A 20,896-nucleotide genomic window follows, 5' to 3' on the forward strand; every position below is an offset into this window, starting at 1 on the left:
CATAACACAAAGGCCGTTCTTTCAGATGGTGGATTGCCTTTCCCAACCATAAATGTCAGATATGATAGTGAACTGAGATGTAGCCTATGATTTACTTTCATGAGACATTTAACCTTTCTGGAGGGAAGTTAATACTCCTGTTATGAGATTTATATTCACTTTGTAATTTTTGTCAAATAAATAAATAAAATCTCAAGCAATTTGTATTTAGGTCAAAAATATCCTCTTATGGAAAATATTTAGGTGTAATATTTAATATATCATGACCCTTCCTTCATGCCTCTCCCGCCAGAGATAAAACAGGACACGGAGGAAATCTGACAGACAGCACCACACTTTCCCTGAGGTGAAAAGATGGCTGACCAGACATCAGGGAGCCTGTCAACAGTAAACCCTGCCAAAGTCACCCTACATAAACAGTAAAAGACATTTAGACATTATGAATGCAGAGCACCCATCTACTATGAGATGTGAGAATTAAAAACATTACGGATTATCCACAATCAAACTAAAATCATTTATCAGTATTTGTGTGTTATATTGAACATATACGCATCAATACAGCAAGAATTCAGGAAACAAAAATGCATAAAATATTTTTAGAGATTATAACTTATTAAACTGCACTTCAGAGTGCAAAGAAAAAGAATGCAAATAGACCAAGAAAATAATTCGAGACAATTTTTTTTAAAAACCAAGTCTTAACATTGTAAAACAAAGCAGGAATACGGATTAACAAATGTCTTGGAAAGACAGTGATATGAAATGCATCTGGGGAAAGACAAAAAATTGTTTAAACAGGCACTTTATTTCCATTAGGCGTCTTTACAAGTTCCTTTTCTTGCTGGAGCGTTTGTCAATTTGTAGCAGAGCAATAGAGGCTTCTGTCAGCGTTTTCTCTCCTGATGAATAATTAGACACAAAGAACTGTGGTCCTGAAATCCCCCGTCAGCTGTCAGACATCACTCAATCTCCCTGGGCAATAAGCAAGCCACCGTAAACAGTCTTTAGTAGAAGAAATTGTCATTTGTGGTGAAGGCATGGAGCGATGTACATGTACTGTATGTGAATTCATGTGAGTGCTGTAATTAAATATGGATGTATTCATGCATGCGGGCTTGAGTCACCATGAACACAGCCAGCTGGATGATGGGGCAACAGTGTAAGCACAAAGGTCCAAATTTATGTGCATGCGCACATACAGAGATACACATACTCAAAAGGAGATGTGCAAAGCAAAGTCTAAGTCTTAGTAATCCGGTGGCAGAAATGTGCCAAATCCTGACATCAGCATATCTCAAAAGACTGCATGCTAGCATACAGAACAGTGCAGGGGGAGGAGGTGGAAGAGCCCTGCAAAGAGAGTTAGCAGAGGTCAGCTGACATTGCAGTGTGCAGATGAGGAGGAGACGCTTTGTTAACGTTCCAGAATACCGTTTACATCTCATGTGGAACCATAACATTACGTTAAGTGTCACCAGACTGAAAAGCACACAGCATGGTCTGATTAATGAGCTATCAAAGCATCGGCCAGAGACAGCTAACTACTAAGCTAATTCAAAATGAATAGATACGCATTAAAAAAAGAATAACTACAAGAGGGTTTTTTTTTTTTAAATGTGTAGTATGATGTTAGCATGCTACTTAAGACCCAATGCAAAATTATCTAAACTAAATAAATACAACTTGTAAACACTTGAAATGATGCATCAATCATTGCAACATATCCCTAGTTTCACTGTGCAGCAACAATTGTCCATTGCTCACAGAAGAGGTAATGACTCACTCTAGTGAGGCCACGGGAACCTCAATGTAACATTAACACAGCAAATGCATACAGCCCCCTAAAATCTCAGTGGACTATTATTGTTTTGACTTAGTCATGTAAACCTTGAGTCATCACCTGGGAGAGTCAACATTAGTGTAAGCCAAGTTGCTTTTAGTGCTTCTGCGTGCATGACACAGCTGGTGTACTATGCAAACTCTTCGTCCTGTACTTGTATTTGCATACTTACAAAAGATGAATGTCAGTAGGCTAAATCTAAGATGAGCTACTGCACCAAACAGAATTACACAAATACTTTTCAAACATAGAATCAGAATCAGAATCAGAAAGAGCTTTATTGTCAGGTATGTTAACACATATGAGGAATTTGTTTTGGTGACAGAAGCTTCCACAGCACAAACACATTACCGTGACAAGACACAGATCGTAAAAGTAAAATAGGTAAATAGGAAATAATAATACACAACAAATATTTGAAGAGTTCAGATGCAAAAGCCTCTAAGTGCCATTCAACATTTTCTTCTAAAATGATTATATTTTAATTCTCCTATGTTTATGTTCAGTTATTTAACTTTAATGGGAAAAAAAATAAACTATTTATGGCTATTAAAGTGAAATTACTGAACCTAAACATGGGAGCCTGATAAAAATGCTACTTTTTAGAAGAAAATTTCAAATGGCACTTAGAGGCTTTTGCATCTGAACTCTTTATTTATAAAAAAAAAATACAACATATACAAAAATAGACAATAAATTTAATGTGTGTGTACAGGTATATGTATACATGCAAGGCCGGCCGATTAATCGATTGATATTTTTTATTATCGCCATCATCCGATTGTGCTGCAAATTTGGCCGATTTATAGGCAGGCGCATTGGCGGGCAGCTAAGCGTTGTTGATGAACTCCCTCTGATGCAGTGTTGCCAAGTCCGGCTACTTTTACATTGTTGCCAAGGGATGTTTTTTATGTCCGCGGGTTAAAACGACCCCAATAACGTGATATTTAGCCCCTGGGATGCGACTTTTTCTAAGGGAAACCCACCAAAGAATGTGTATTTTACCCCCCGGAAAGCAATTTTTACTGGGGGATCTCCCCTGAAAAGTGATTGGGCTAGTTTTGAGTACCAATTGGGTGGATTTTGCTGTGAAAACTTGGCAACTCTGCTCTAAAGGGACGGTCCCACTATACTTTCAACAGGCTAAATTTTTTCGTACGGCGCTGCGAATATGCACGGGAGCATGATATAACATCAGGCACAAAGGTTTCTCCTCAGTTATCACAACATGGATTCCGATGTGCTTGTACTGTGTGTTTTGCGACAGTGTTGAAAGCGTCTTATTATATTGTAGTCTCTGTCTCTGTGTCTCTCTCTCTCTCTCTATATATATATATATATATATAGAGAGAGAGAGAGAGAGAGAGTGAGAGAGAAATATATATATATATATAGAGAGAGAGAGTGAGAGAGAAATATAAATATATACCACACTAAGCAATAAATAAAAATTATAAAATGTGTCCGCATTCAGATGTACCATCTGTTCCCGTTTCCACTGAAACTGCAAACTATGCATCTTCTTTTTTTATTTTATAATCTTGTAAAGATATATTATATAAAATAGGATGCTTTGCTACAGCTAAAATTAGCGCTAAATTAAAATTTCTGTACAAGGAGGTCAAGCAGTAAATATTGGCATCGGCCAGTGAAAAAAGCAATTTGGTCGACCTCTAAAGCAAATGTGAATAAGAAATATGGTGTGTTAAATAAATAAGTGTATAAATAGTGTTGTGCATTACATGTTCATTGCCAAGTTAACTATTCATGAGATGTACTGCTGCCTGAGGGAAGGAACTGTTCTTATGTCTGGCTGTTTTGGTACTCATTGCTCTGTAGCACCGGCCAGACGGCAACAGTTCAAAGAGGAAGTGGCCTGCATGTGAGGGGTCCAGAATGATTTTGCCAGCTCTTTTACTTACTCTGGATGAGTGAAGTTCTTGGAGAGTGGGGAGGGTTGTACAAGTGATTCGCTCAACAGTCTGGTCTATTCGCCATGATCTTCTGAAGGTCTGATTTGGTCGCTGAGCTGTACCAGACAGTAACTGAAGTGCAGAGGACGGATTCAAATACTGCAGAGTATAACTGCATCAGCAGCTCCTGTGGCTGGTTGAACTTCCTCAGCTGGTAAAGGAAGCACAGCTTCTGCTGGACATTTTTGACAATAAAGTCTATGTGGAACTCCCACTTCAGGTCCTGAGAGATAGTGGTTCCCAGGAGCTTGAATGACTCCACTGTTGTCACAGTGCTGTTCATGATGGTGAGTGGGGGGAGTGCAAGGAGGTTTCTACTGAAGTCCACTATCATCTCCAATGTTTTGAGTGTGTTCAGCTCAAAGTTAAAACTGCACCAGACAGCCTTCTCTTTAAACTACTGTCTGTAAGCAGACTCGTCACCGTCCTGGATGAGCTGAAGTCCACAAACAGGATCCTCACATAAGTCCCTGGTCTGTCCAAATGTTGCAGGATGTAGTGTAGTCCCACATTGACTGCATCATCCATAGACCTGTTTGCTATAAGCAAACTGCAGGGGGTCCAATAAGAGTCCAGTGATGTCCTTCAGGTGGGCCAGCACCAGTATTTTAAATGACTTCATGACAACAGATGTTAAAGCAACAGGTCTGTAGACATTCAAACCTTGCAAACCTGCAATAGAACTTATTCAAAGCATTGGCCAGTTATTGATTCAACACAGTGTTGGGGGATGGGATATTGTAATTAGGGCTGTCACTTTTTATTCGATATTTGAATATGCATTTGAACATGACGTGAAATATCCGTAATCAAACTATAAATAAAATATCCGTTTTTTAAAATGCCATGTGTAGCGCATTTTTTACAGCCTATGATTAGACCATTTGTTTTTTATTTTATTCTTTGCCATCTTATCCAGTAGAGGGCACTCTAGTTGTAGCGTAGGCCCATGACCAAATCACGTGAATAAAAGCTAGTAGCCAGGCACGTCTGTGCGCTCCGAATGGGAAACCCACCAAAGAATGTGTATTTTACAATTTGCAATTTTTACCGGGGGATCTCCCCTGAAAAGCGATTGGGCTAGTTTTGAGTAGCAATTGGGTGGATTTTGCTGTGAAAACTTGGCAAATCTGCTCTAAAGGGACGGTCCCACTATACTTTCAACAGGCTAAATCTTTTCGTATGGCGCTGCGAATATGCACAGGAATAAAAGCTAGTAGCCAGGCACGTCTGTGCGCTCCGAATGTGTGTAACTTCTCCACCGCGGGGAACATTGAAAATACAAAGAGAGCCCCACTTAATCCAGATCAAGTTGATAGACTGGTGATTGCTAACAATATTAAGAAATGAATTAGGCTAGGCTATATGCCTTACTCCTGCTGCTGTTTAAGTTGTCACGTTATTTTTTGTGCCTGTTCTGAATCGTTTTTTTTTTTCTTTTTTCATTTAGCCTAATGTTGTGAGGCACTTCATATAAGTTGATATTCTAAGTTGATAACCTGCGGTTTCAAACATTAAGTAAAAAATATAATAATAATCCAGATAGTCCTGTTAATGACTCACTGTTAATACATTTATGATTGAATCTCCATTAGGCTACAGTGTTTTTTATTTTATTTTTTATATACCTAAATATGCGCGGGGGGGCAGGCACGTAGATATTTTAATATATTCTAATACATTGCATGATATTCGATATCCGTTCGAATTTGATTTTTCTCAAAAGTAACAGCCCTAATTGTAATTGGTGATGTCTTTCGGTCCTTTCCACACTGATGCAGGGTCACTGGCTGAAAACTGGTTCCTCAGCTTTTCGAAATAGTTTCTCTTAGCCATTCTGATCTCCTGTCTTTCATTGTTAAGACTCTAGCTCAAACTGTAGAGCAATTTCCAGGGTAATGGGTTTAATTCTCATGGAAAGCAAGAACTGAGCAAATGTAAATGTGTACATTGAATGCATTGTAAGTCACTTTGGATAAAAGTGTCTTGCCAAAGGCATAAATGTAAATGAAGAGACGGCAAGAATTAACAATGTCACAAAACTGGTCTTGATTATGATACCTTCTAAATCATTTTAACAATTAAAACTCTCCCTGGTTCCTCTGTCAGCTGCTGTCCAAAACTAAAGCAGTGCTGTTGCACAGGAAGAAAAACTAAAATCAGCTATCGCAGCACTGAGTTGACAATATCTAGTGATCAATATTGAGCAGTCTGTTCTTGGCAGGCCAGTAAGCGTCACAAGGCGCTTCATCTCTCCCATGCCCTGCTGACAGCATTTCTGGCATCCTTACACTTCCAGCTCCAGGACTACTGCGCATTAAAACTATGATGCTCTGTGCCTCATAAACATCCATCATAATAAATAATGGTAGCAGCAAATCAACATGCCAATTCTGATTGACCACAACCTTACACCGTGTCAAATCCATTATAAAGTTGTTATAAGGGGCAGTGACCACCAATCAAAAGCCACCATAATTATGCTGTTTATAAAACTGCACCAAGCACAACATTCATGTTACTGGCAGACACAAGTGCAGATGCACTGCTTTATTTTGGAAACCTGGGTTATTCAGTAGCCACAGGGCTTGTTTAAGTGCAGTGTGGTTTGGGTGCATTTGCATGCAAGGTGTGTGCTCATAAAAATGGAAGTGATTTTGTTAAATGCATGCATATGGGAAAGCCTGCGAAGAAACCACAAATATGCACAAAATTTTTAAAGGGGTCATATGATGCTATTTTAAATCTAATTTGTGTATTTGGTGTAACAGAATATGTTGGCATGCTTTAATGTTCAAAAACACATTATTTTTAAAATACTGTACATTATTGTAGTTTCTCTACAAAGCCCATCCTTCCGACAAGCACCGTCTGCTCTAAATGGTCAGCTGACCCAGCGCATTGTGATTGGCCGAACACCACAAGCACGTGTCGAAAAATTTAACCACCCCAGCCCTTTCCATAATCGCGAGCTTCAGCTTTCATAATAAAGGTAAAGACATTAAATAATGTCCTTACTTAGTTTTACCTTTAGTTCAAGTCCAAAAGGGGAACAGAGTCACGTGAAATGGCTGCATCAACACTACTGCGGTCCCTGGAACCACGCCTATTTGGGTGGCATTACACAAATATTTCCACATCGTGACATATTGATTGAATAAATCCTTTTGTGGGAGACTTGGAGCTTTGTAACCCTGCAGATCTTATACATGCACAAATAGCTACATAACACACTAAATAAAAGGAAATATAGAAATCCCATCATATGACCCCTTTAATGTTCAATATGTTACATAGCTCTTAAATGGGATGCACCTTGACAATATTTTAAATCTTTGCACCCAAAAAAAAAATCATCAATGCATGAAAATGCACAAACTGGATTCGTCCTCCACTCCATTCAGATCTGCATTTGTTTCCTCTAAAAGACAGCTGAAACCTCTGGGTCACAAGCTGTCCCCTCATGTTACCATCTCGCTTGGAGTCGAGAGACAACTGCCTGTGTTCAGCTATGTACCGAGTCACCTTCTAAACATAAAAAGATGCAGGTTGAAAAGCCATTATTCTCTGCAGCTGGAATAAATGAGAATTCATGACAAATGAGAACAATTGCTAGTTGTACATGCATGAGAGAAATAAAAAGAGATGAAGAGGGACTGATATATAAGGTGTATATGGCCCAGACTGCTATCAGAGAGCAAATGCAGATATTTATTTCTTCAAGAGGAGGTATTCCAAAGGCTTGTTAAGACCTTCAGTCACTTTTATCACTTCTTCCTTTCCCACAGTAATTTCCTTCCCTTCTACTTAGCAGATGTGTCAATATGCATTACTACTTTGTAGTACATGACAGCTTTATCTGCTTCACTTAGCAAAGACCTTCCACACACTGACTCAAAATGTAGTGAAAACCCAAGGAAAAAAGGGAAGGGGGAAAAAACAAATATCAGGGACAAAACCAACAAGAAACACATTGCCTAGGTAGTGCTTTACTATCAGGAGAAATTCTAGGACTTTGCTGTGATTTCACTGGAATGGAGAGTGTTCGGTTGAGAAACCGAAGGCGAGGAACAGTAAGAGAGAGAGGAACAGCACCCATGCCAAACACTGCCACCATATTTTACCTTTATTTAACCAGGAAATTAAAAACTCTTTACAAGAGGGTCCTGGCTGAGATAGGCAGCACATTTAGTTACACATAAAACAAAATACATTCGTTTACATATACAGAAACATACACAAATCACTCAAAACATTTACAATCAGATGACTCTACAAATAGATCCTTTAAAATACATTTAAAATCATTAAGTGATACAAACTCTTTAGCATAACTTATTAAATACTAATAAAACTTAATTTCAGAAAATTGCATTGTTTTACAAATCTTTATATTATTTGGCTCTCTATTAATGCAATACAATGAATCACAGCCATCTACAGTCTCCCTGTGGTTTACATTATCGGCAGTTTAGTGTAAAGTTACATTACGTTAAAACAAAATAGAACATCTATGCTTTCATGTCCAAAAACATTATTTTTGTCTTACATTTCATAATAAATTCAGACAAGCTCAGTACGGACTCGTTTTTCCTTTTTAAATTTTTATGTGAACAAACGATTGTGGGTGAATGAAGGTCGCAAAGGATATATCCCATGCATCCTTGAAATTCAGCTAAACTAATGCTGTTTTCCAAGGATCCTTCCAATTGAGATGGCCTTCAGCGACATTTGATGTGGCAACCGAGATATGCAGCCTTCGTAGGATGCAGCCTTCCATTTGAGAAGCACCCATAGTCTGCAGTATCCTGCTCTGACTAGAAAGTCAGGAGGATAATAGTTTACATAAGATTGGTATGAATAGGATTCAGAATGAAATAGTCTCAGACAGCTATTACAGCCACTGTTTTCAACAAACTTGAAGAGGTGTCAATTACCCATTTTTAAGGGGACTGACAACTGAGTGCATCTGAGATTTTGAGGGGGACTAAAATTAAAGTCTAGCAATAACTGTGTGTTCTATTCATGAAATGAAGATGAATATGCTTTTATTTTCAAACGTTTGGTTCAACAACTACCACTGGTAATAAACTCTTGAAAAGGGACATTATTTTTTTCCTATTTTCCCAGGCAAGTGTGAAAATGAATCTCAAGACTGGAGGACTCAAAATCACCCTTCATTTTGTCATACTCTCCTGAAGGTTCAAAGAGCCCCCAGTTTCTAAGATGCCACTTACGTATTGTGCCAGAAATTAAAGCCCCTTCCATCTGGAGAAGATCATTCAGATTTGATGACAATACAGATAACAGCGGCCGTCACATTCGAGTTCAACCTGTCATTAGCAGTACCCATGCAAGGATCGGTGTGTGCCTCTGTGTCGGCTGAATCATTACTGTTTGATAACCTCAAAAGCTCAGGATGTAATTCTACCACATCTGACGTGCTGTAGAGGTGCAGTCGCCAAATGACGAGAAAATAACAGCGGAGCTCGATATGAACTACGCGGTGGGGAGCAGCGGTATGATTTGAGCCTCCTGTAGGGCCTTCGTTCTCCTTTGGTTGGTTATCTATTGTCTCACAAGTAAGCATGGTAAAAATGGATTGAAAAGAAATTATACTCTTAAAAATAAAGGTGCTTCAAAAGGTTCTTCACAGCGATGCCATAGAAGAACCATATTTGGTTCCACAAAGAACCATTCAAATCAAAGGTTCTTTAAAGAACCATCTCTTTCTTACCTTTTTATAATCTGAAGAACCTTCTGTCACCACAAGAAACCTTTTTTGAAACAGAAAGGTTCTTCAGATGTTAAAGGTTCTTTATGTAACCATTTAGACCAAAAAAGGTTCTTCTATGGCATCATAAAGGACTTTTATTTTGAAGAGTGGATGGTGACATGAGAGAACAGAGCTAGTAACAAGTGATGGACAGGCTGCAACCTGCTTCAATGCACTTTGATGCAGAATGCCCTTTCAGAAATCAACAGTCTGTGTAGTCTTTCAGTGGGAACAGGTCATGGAGTCTCTTTTTGCACATGAATGAATGAAAAGACTAAGGTGAGCTAGACTTCATAAGTATAATTCGGGTTCCTTGGAAGCATGCAGATGTGCAATATTAAAGGAAGAAATCCAATGAAATTTCAGAATATTAGCACTTATAATTGTATGTATTTTCTGAGGTTAAACAAGCCACAATTTAAATTCTGCCCTTAAAAATCTATTTAAAGGATACACTTGTGGAAACCCATCTAGCCTTCCAGATTTGGAAAAACTTTGGTATTCATTTCTCTTTCTCCCCCATCTCAAGACACTGATTGATCTCTATCCAATTTGTTCTGGGTGGTATGGAACCACATGTGAAAGGCTTTTCACTGCAGGCAATTACTTGAGTCCCCTCAGTAATTGAGAGAGATGGACTTGGTACACACAGGAAAGGACAAGATGACAAACCCCTCCCATCTCAACAGTCAGAAGTCCAGTACAAAATCAATAGCCGTTTGAACTGACAATAGTGAAAAAGAGCTTCTACTTGCTGTTCTGACACTGAGGGAAGTAAAAAGAGGAAAGAGTGTCTACCTTTGTGTGACATCCCTCCCACCTACATACAGTTTCAGACAAGTGAAATTAACCCACTACTGAGGAGTGAAGCAGAGATGTGTGTAGTTATAAGAGGCTGATGTGAGGGCATAAAACTCCCAGTGAGCTCTCAACCCAAAGTACCAGATTCATTTGAAGGTGAAGTGTGTAATTTGTTCTATGTTAAGAAACTTTTATGCCAATGCATAGTGCACTGGGTGGGATATTTCTATATTCCAACGCCATTAAATTCTGGCTCAAACGATGCAAAATTTAGGCCAGGATTGAGTGGTGATGTTTTTGGAATCCGGTTTGAAAAAATACAAATGTATTTAATTCTAATTGAGGCACAAAAATGGCACACTTTAAGGATATAAAATAAAAGCTCTCATGTTTCTTGTTAAGTTGCATTGAAACAGATCATACTTCTATATAGTGGAGTACATCTGAATGAAACTGATTATCAGAAAACAGGGCAAGGGCAAGGACTGGTTCTATCCAACTATTGTTGATTAGATGGAGGCAGATCTTAATGTATGTTTGCAGTTGACTAAGAAAGTAGCTGGGTTTAAATGGACTAAATGACTGGAGAAGTAATTTCACTGAAATATCTGAAGTTATGATATAGCGTTAATAATTATGTTTTAAAAATGGGATGAATCATTCCCAGCAAGATAACATATTTAGAAAATAGATAGGGTGAAATTTTCTTTTAATGCCATTTTTCCACCCCTTTTCCAACAAGCCAAATTACGATTATTTATTGGTAATTTGTACAAAAGGCCATTAAGGCTTTTTAAAAAAGCTTTACCCACTCAAACACACAGGTACTCAGGTTGAGTTAATCTTTAATAAGACAGTAAAGATGAAAACAATCAGCAAGTAATCTACCTTTGCCTCTTCCTTTCTTGATGATTTGGTATTGAGATAAATAGCTTACCCTGGGGTGCAACACCTGATTGCAGCATCCAGCTCTGTCATTCTGTATACTCACAATCACAACGAAGGGAACAACTCATTATCTCACCTGCACTGATCAAACTGGTTATCTAATGCTGCAAAAGTGTGCCGAACATTTCATACTAATCAAATCAAAGGTCATCAGCAAAACATCCTCTAAGACTAATGCAAGAATAAATCATACAATCAAAGGCCATTTTTTATATTAATAAAAGGCCAGTATATGTTTCATTACAAATCTAAAAACAAAATTAAAAAAAGGCAAGATATATTTATTTATTAATATTTTTAAAAATAGGATTGGAGATTGAAAAATAGGAAATTGCATCCTGAAAGGTTTTTTTTAATCACACTACAGAATCTGAATAAAATCTCACCTCTGTTCTTCATTGATATGATTAGAAAGGAAAAACAATAAAAATGAAGCCTGTCAAGCAGCCTCATGTAGTGCTTTAGAGTTTACAGGGTCCTTCTGTTTATTCCATTTTGCATGCTGACCCATCACACCATTAATCTCCAACTATTGATCCTACATCAGGGAGGAACGCTGGGGTCCAGTTATTTTCGGTTGATTGTGCTTTTGCATATTCCTCATGATGGCAACCTTTTCAAACTACCTTAATGAGTGGAGGAGGAGCTTGTTTTAAAGGTTGGTGGTCAATGAAAATTGACAGCTGATGTATTGATGGCTAGCAGAGTATGTGAGCGGAGTGGTAACAATTTCACCTCCACACTCCAAGTATTCAATAATCACCAGCTCCTGATCAGCAACTGATCAGAAACACTGCTCCGCCTTCACTCCATGATAAAATCAGTGGCTAAAGTATTTCAGTATGATTCACAAAGTTCTGTTCAGAACTTATATTAAACGAAAAATATATTATACTCTCTACTACGCCGAAGCTGAGGGTTGTAGTTATTTCAGAAACAGAAAGAATATGCTGTAACTAGTGTTGTCAAAAGCTACATCGGTACCAAGTCGGTACTAAAAAAATGAAAATGTCACGGTACCAGGTTTCTGTAAGTACCGGTGGTACCGAGGACCCGTTCAAACCCGGTTCTGGATGCATACAGCGCTGTGATTACCGCGAAGCAGAAAACGCGGACGGAATCTCAAAATCCAGTCATGAAAATGAAACTTACATTTTAATATGGACAGTCATGGAATTTGTCAAAGTTAGCATAAATTAATCAAATCAAATCTCCATATGGACCAGTATCTGTAAATGTTAAGCCGCAAAAGTTGTTTGAAATATGAATCCGTGTTCTGCGCGTCTCTGTGTGAATTAATGAATGGCAGAGACGTGCGGGTTTGTTTACTACATAGACTGAAGCGCGTGACGCTTGCATTAATTTCAGCATCTGAGCTTCAGAGTTCTCTCTCCATCAAGCGAGCTGAACTTTTAAGTTCATCTCAATGGACGCACAGCGCACCTGTAATTGATGCTCTGTAAACTCTTTGTGAAGGAGCACGACTCACCGTCGCTTTACTGATGGCGCTGTTTCTCACACATGCAAAGAGAGAGAGAGCGAGAGTCTTACCACGCTGAATCGACACGCTATATGTAAACTATTCTTTGTTGTCTTCTCCTGTCAAAATAATGGAGTTCATTTAGAATTATTCATATTCATTTTCGAACAAACAGAAGACATACCGGTTTCTCCGGTAGTGGGTGGAGCTAATGCGCAAATGGCAATGTCATTGGCTGGCGCTGATTTAGTACCGCCCCTGTTTTGATTTCAGCAAATAATTTTGACCGAACGCAGACAACGTGATTAATATTCATGAACCCAGCAGCTCATCAATTCATAGTGCATTGTATATACATTAGTATAATAGTATATTTAGTAGTAGTATTATCTTTTAATAATAATTAATATGATCTATTACAATTTTTTTTACAGAAACCCTCAATGACCAAAAATATCTTAAGCATCACCACCAGTCTTAAGTTCAGTTAAAATGACAAATATGCATTCATTAGGCCTAAAAGTTCATTTTTACATAAAGGCATTGTGCTAGAAATATTACTATTATTTAGTAAAATGTATGTGATAGTGCTACTACTGTTGAAAAAAATTATAAAACTTTATTTTTTAAAGAAATAAATCACAATATTTCTTCCATGTTTTAATTTTAATAGCAAATCCCCTTTATTTACCAAAAATAAAATGTGTTTAAATTTCAAAAATTAAAAAACAAATTAAATTTGGGTGAAACTTGTTTACTGTTTTTCATAATTATATAACTTGTAGAAAAACTTTAAACACAGTTGTTTTAAGTGTTTAAAGTCACAGTTTTTTTTTTTTAATTAGCATATTTTTGTGTTTTGCTTTGGTACCGAAATTGGTACCGAGAACCGTGGATTTTCACTGGTATCGGTACCGAATACTGAAATTTTGGTACCCTGACAACACTAGCTGTAACGTTTCAGTTTTTAAGATGATAGGTCACAAGACAACGTTGGCAATTTTTTGCACTCCTTTCTCCAGTCAAAAATCATGCCGTTTTGCTCCTACTGCATTCCGCTCACATACTCTGATGGCTAGACCCTTTTGGTGTTAACTCAGACACCTGAAGACTGAGGTCTGTTGTATGTTGCAAACACGCACACACCAAAAAATTACACATAAAACTTGAGCTCCCCATGGGAACAATGTTAACACCGTCCTAATCAGGAAACCTGACCTCAACAGGTCAGAGGTGAGATGAATAATGCTCCAGCAAATCATTGCTGAATGTCAAAGCATTGTGGTTACTGTGTTCTTAAGGTTACTTGGCCTCTAGTGTTCCTGGTCATAACTAGACAGAGATAGTTGCAGAATGAATTGAGTATAACCAGGGCTTAACAAAAACTATTTGTTCTGCTGTCACAGCTGGGCCAGTATTTCAGAATTTACTTGCCCTGCAAATATTAGCACTGATCACACACACACACACACACACACACACACACACACACACACACACACACACACACACACAAGTATTTGAATGCAGTACTGGCCCAATGCAGCTAGCTGTCCCTTAACAATCTTACACTGGCTTGGGGCCATCCTAATTGTTGAGTCCTGAAAATGTTTGTAAAGGCCTCTGTGAGCGAAAAATCTACTTGACATTGTTTCAACAGAATCTCCTAGTTTTAGAGAGTCTGACTCTGCAAGCAGTTTTTCAACAAAGTCCATATGAAACTTGCACACCTTTTTCGCCCAGAGCTATAGGCATCTTACATCCCACATGCCATATTATCTTTGTGAACTGAGACATGTTTGTACTTGCTGCTACCACAAATGACATCTGAGCTGAACAGCAGTTCGAGGAAAAAATAAAAACAAAAAGCAATTTCGTTTTTTTCTGAAAGCAATCATTCAAAAGCTTGACTTGGCCATGTTATGTTTCCATCATGACCTGAGAAGCTACTACCCCATACTGCTGACAAAGACAAACCTCTAGGAAACTTTTGACTAAATAAAATGAACACACAAGGAATGAGTTGCTTTGAGAAATTTTGAAGGTACCGTAGCTGTACTTTTTTGTGCAAGTGAACAGAAATAAGGGAAAGGTTGCATGGCTGCAGTTACTCAGTGATGCCAGTGAAGCTACTCACATTATTAACAGTCTGGTAATTTATCACGGAGGAGACCGAGCAGCGCTTGAATTTCTGCATGAGATTGCGGGAATTGCACATACATGTACTCATTCTTACATGTTCCGCCTTTATAACGCGGGAAATTCCACTATGTTTTGCACCTTATTGCATGTAGGCCTACATGGTCAAATAAATACTAAATTGTCAAAATGCCCATTTTGTCAAGTATTCATGTAAACACAATCGTTTAACATAAATTGTAGTCAGTTTATAGGTTACTGTGTGAATGTAAACTGCTGAAAAGCAAAACATACATGTAAAAAAATATATATATCAGCTCTGTGCATGAGCTCTTAAAGAGGCAGCAGCCTAAATAAACCTTCTGCTTCTGTGTCATGTTTATTTATGCAGTGTTGAATAGATTATTCAGTTTCTGCAGTAATTCTGTACCTAAATATTAATGTAAAAACAAAGTACTGTAAATTTAATTTGTAAATTAAATTTACGTAAGTAACTGTTTTTGTATTTGTTCTTATTCTATTACTTCCTTTTTACTTTTTTAGTTAAAATAAATTCAGTTCTTAGTTTAAATGTTCATGGTTCTTTAACCAGGGGGAAAGGGGCATGGTCAATGTGAAATCACCTATGGACGATACCCTTCTCTCGGTGGAAATAAGCTGGAAAAAAATCATAGAGGAAACACTGTAATATCTCCACTAGTGTTGCCAAATTACAAACATTACCACCATTTAGCAGGTCCACCCCAAACCCAGAGTCAATGTTGTCATTTTAGGCTGGTCACCCAGGATACTTAAAGAAAAACATAAATATTTATAGCACCACAGTCTGTTTACACTTTTCAAATGGCATTTCTATTATTATTTTTTACTTACAGTTGTCTCTAGATATGAAGCTTGGATAGTAGTATTTTAATATCAAAACAAATGACAAAAAATAATCTTTAAAACTATTTAAAGTCAACATAACCTCCAAAATCAAGATCGGCCGATCGTTAATGCGCATCTTGTCAGTATAGCCGGTTCTCTAATTTCATTGCGTGATTTCACATAGAGCAGCTGTTACTACACAGAGCCGTTGTTAAATGAGAAGATGCACACATAAACGCTGAAAATGAACGTGGATTTGCGCAGCTTCTCAGTTAACAATGGCTCCGTGTAGTAACAGCTGCTCTATGTGAAATCACGCACCTGATGGAATTTACAGCGAACCGGCTTTACTGACGAGATGCGCATAACGATCGGCCGATCGTGATCGGAGCAACCCAACTTTACTTGGTAGATTAACAGCCACCCAAGTAACATTTTTGCTTTTATTATTTTTTTATCCTCTATTAAATTTTTTTTATCCGCCCGAAATAATGAAGCTATTCGTGATCAATTAATCTCCCCTTTCACTACACGTTTTGTACCTGCTCATTCTGTGTGATCAAAGAACTGTTTATTTCTGCTGACATTCCCTTGTGCGCTGCAGTGACATGCAGGATATTTCACAGACAAAGACAGGGCTCGACAGTCGCATTTGTGACTAAAAATAGATGTGTCCAACTGTAAAATGTATTTAGGAGCATGTGTGTGAATAAAGCAAAGTCCCTCCGGGTGAGTTTTCTTAAATTTAATGTCATAAAATGTCTTCAATACATGAAAAAAAAATCTTTATGATCATTTTAAGACGGCTTTTATTTTGGGGTTGGAAAAACATAAATTGTGATACAGCCTATTAATTATAAAATTTCAAAAGGCTATGATTTCATTAAAAAAACATTTTAAATGGTTGTAAGAATGTATAGTTTATCTTTCATCTGACGGACCAACCAGCAATAATATAGATATTTCGATATAAGAGTTACAACGTACCACCGCAAGTATGATTCATACCTGTTGGAAGCATTGCAGTTTGCTTTCTCATTCGAGCCAGAGGAAATCATCACAAGTACGAAATAATGGTAAGGCAGTGATAAGCATGTATGAATACACAAATATGATGTCTCCACTCCTCCCCACACACTTCCATAAAAATCCATAATTACTGATTTCAAAAGGGAAATATCATCATTCGGCTTCAGGTGCAGAACTGACATTAATCTGTTGTTCTAGCGGTTCAGCTTCTTCAAAACAGATCAGACAGCAAAACAAGTCTGTGCTTTAGTGAATGACTACATGCCATTCCCCATTCATATCTAGATTGATAATGAAACAATGTCACCATCCTGTTTTTGCTTCATGTTTTAACAATCCTGATTACTGACTAATTTATTTAATGCAACACATATGGACATTCAGCTCCAAATGCTCGAGGGTAAGCAGAGTTTTATCGTGACATATTGCAAATAACAGCACTGGAGTTTTTCAGTTGCTAGGAAAACAAACAAACAAACAAAAAAACCAGCAGACATATTTTCCAAATAGCAAAAAACACACAGTAAAAGATAAATAAAAAACTAATCAGTGCAAAAGAGAAAAATCAAGTGGTCTAATTATGAAACCAACCTTCAGAAAGAATATTTATTCTGACAGAGACACAGTGCTGATGTTCAATATAAACACAATACAAAAAATATGCAATAGATGGTTACAGATATACATAAATATTTATAACTGAATGTGCAAAAGCTAAAAAGGTGGTTGCATTTTGAACAATTATGAAATTATCTTCTCTGTTATGGTTAAAGGTTATGCATTTTCCTGGGTATTAAAATTGTATCTCAAATTTGTAGCAAACATTTACTAAATGCTCGATAACCTGAAGCCAGTATAAATTGCTTGCTAAATGTCCTTTTTTTATGTAAACTACAGTATCTCTGTAAAATGAGAAGTGTATAATCAATATCTAGAGGCAGACACTACAAGAAGATCTGACTTTTGCCGCATCATTCAAAACTGCTCATACATGATATTTTAGGTACTTCTGACTGCTATTATAAATTGAATACTCTCTTTCAATCCATCACCAAGTCTTGAAATCTGGTTGAATGCTAGGATGAATGCATTGCCTAGGTGCACGGACAAGCACACCTGCATGCTCAAGATCCAAGCATTAAATACTACTAGATATCCTTAAATGGAATTATGGAAAGAGTGATAAAAACATAAACCTATTTGTCCCAACAACTGCAGTCCTGCAGCACACAAGAGAAGCAGCATCTAATAGACATACAAAGCTTTACCCTCCATGCACTAGATCTCCCTACCCGTTCAATACAAAGACACAGAGGAGGAGGTGGAGGAGGTTTGCAAGCCATAGCAATTCTGCACCGATCCAAGGACACAGTTTCATACACAGCTTTCTGCAATATACCCTCAAACCCAATACATTGGCACCAGATCACAAGTGCCAGCATGCCGAAGATGGCACCAGTGCCATGCAAAATTTGCTTTTATATGTGGATCTGCAGCATTCAACAGCATTCCAATAAAGTCTAAATACTTGGCATTAAAAGTGAATATACACCTGTTTAAACCATACTGACTCAAACTGTGGCAGCTACATGTAAGCTATTTTTTGTTTGACTGCGAGTGGCTTGAAATAACCTTGTTCTAATAAAATAAGCCTTTACACTTGCATTCCAAACAGACTCTATAAAAATGATGTAAATGCTTTTACACAGTCTCAAGGAAGCATGGCTAATGCACAAGCAACTCTGAGGTGAAATCATCCATGACAATGGTGGAATGAAATTCATTAGTCCGGAGTCATGATGACATTGACCAAATGTTCAAATTCGACACCTGAGAGTCATTTAAGTCATTTTAGAGGTGCATACATGATCTCAAATACTTCTCTCCACACATGATTTATTTATACTGGTTTCCAAGAACCACATGTGTCAATGAAAATGCACAGAATATGAACATCATAAAAATTCCCGCCATTCACAATTGTATAAAAAGACACAACCCATCCAGAACCTATCCATTTTCTGATTAAAGCGCATGTTCTGGTTAATCCTATAATTTGAGTGAAGAAATAAATCCATGCACATTTATATATATTTTTTTCTGTGTTCATTTATTCAATCTATTACTGTTGCAATGAACTACAATTTCTTTTCATGTTTGGAGAGAAATTCTTCTTGCCCTAAATCTTTGACTTTCAATAACAGCCTGTATCACGCTGCACAATGCATAATGGCATTTTCATGTATATAAATAATATGGATATTGCCAATAAGGTCTTTACATCACCCAGAATTGTGATTAATACAAGAACAAACCAGCAATCTAATTCTGATTTCTTGTAAATAAAATCTTATTTCTTGCAATCAGATTAACATGCTAACATTATGCATATATGTAATCAAAATACAATAATATTCCAGTCTTAAACAGAATGTTCATGTGCATATAAACACTGTCAACTGACATGTACTTATATAGAGAACACAGCCCTTTCCAAAAGATCTGCCTATATTATCTAACCAAAAAAGAAAAAAAATCCTGCATTAATATTTGCCCTAAGTGCTGTTGCTCCATATGTATAACACAATCTTTACAACGACAAACCACGTGTGCAAACACATTTCACTGTCCTCTGAAACCTGATCATTCCACGTTGCTTTGATTTAATTCATTATAAGCCCGTGCTCGGTGTACTCAGCCTGTTTACTGTGGGCAAGTGCACCTGACTTCTCCCCTTGACCATTCAGACCCGTTCTACTCGACATGCATGGCTGTGATGGATAAGATTTCATTAGGTGCTGAATAGTGAAATTCTGTCGCCGAATTCAATCCCAAAATCACCTGTGCGTGAGGAAAAATCAAAACCATTAGCTATTTACACACCTTAAACGTTAAATAAAAACGGATACAGACAGCAACGAGCTGCAAATCATGCCCTACGGCAATGAAGACTTTTAAAGCGAAAGGATAAGCCCATATGACAGACATATAATACAGCACTAGTAGCTACAATCACACGGTTCCATTGGTGTGTATTATACACTCGGTTTACGAATAGGAAAAAACTGTCACATACCGCATACACATGGTTATCAGCCAAGCCAAGTGGAAACGACAGAGATGTCATGACTGTAGGCAACATTTTTAAAACTGAATACTATGAACATATACTACTATCAATATGGGCGGTGCATTGGAAACAACAGACTTCAGAATGCATTCTATCAAAAACAAAGGAAGCAATAAAAGAGAAAAGTAACCGTAAACGACCCTTAAAATGTCGATTTTAAGGTTTTTGAACCGGTCGAGCAAGTGCATTACTGCGGAAATCCTCGCGGCGGGCGCGGTATTATGTCTCAATCCACTGATCACCAGGAAAAAGTTGATACAACGTAGCGCCGAACGTTCCAAATATTTCGCGCCAAACATCAGCAGTTACAATGTAACAAACAAACAAACCGCGAGACCTCAACAAGAAAGACAACGCGCCGCTGAAACAACGCTCGTGCAGAAGCAAAACTATTAAAGCGCTGCTTTTCATACCTCCTTCTTGGTCGGCTTGCAGGCAAGCGGGGATATTTTTCTTCCAGCCCGGCATTTCGGTGGCGTCGTGTGCATTCAGGGACTAAATCTCAGGCGCATTTCACTGACGGCACAGGCGTGCATTTCCCAGCACCTCGTCCCTTCTATTCACTGGCAACCGGTGTAATTGAACGCCGTCTCTCCCTCAGCCTCGTTGTGGAGCTGAGTTGAGTTGGGGGTGTGAGCAGACACACGAACGTGAAGGTGCCCACTACAACCCAATACAATAAAGACTTTACCTTTCCTACCTTACCCAAGCCTAGAAGTTTCTCATTATTTTGTCACGTTAATGATTCAGTAGGCTGCAAACGTCACCCCACAACACGTTTCTATTAGTCTGTATTCTAAATGAAGTGTAATTGTGTGCACTGAGGCTGATGGTCTATTACACTGTGTGTGTGTGTGTGTGTGTGTGTGTGTGGTCTTATTCATTCACATCTTAATAGGGTGGGTTGTTT

At 37.9% G+C, this 20,896-nt stretch overlaps 1 protein-coding gene across 2 annotated transcripts in view; it reads right to left on the reverse strand.

Annotated features, from left to right (window-relative positions):
* The window catches only part of LOC132098865 (glutamate receptor-interacting protein 1-like), a 244,194-nt gene extending 223,557 nt beyond the window's left edge, over nt 1–20,637 (reverse strand). For both annotated transcript variants that reach the window (XM_059505110.1, XM_059505104.1), the window contains exon 1: nt 20,400–20,637. In XM_059505110.1, coding sequence (XP_059361093.1) covers nt 20,400–20,454 — 55 coding nt within the window. In that variant the 5' untranslated portion in view covers nt 20,455–20,637. The remainder of the gene's footprint in view (nt 1–20,399) is intronic.
* Nucleotides 20,638–20,896: the final 259 nt, after the last annotated feature.

Source organism: Carassius carassius, chromosome 22 (assembly GCF_963082965.1).
Source record: "Carassius carassius chromosome 22, fCarCar2.1, whole genome shotgun sequence".
NCBI lineage: Eukaryota > Metazoa > Chordata > Actinopteri > Cypriniformes > Cyprinidae > Carassius > Carassius carassius.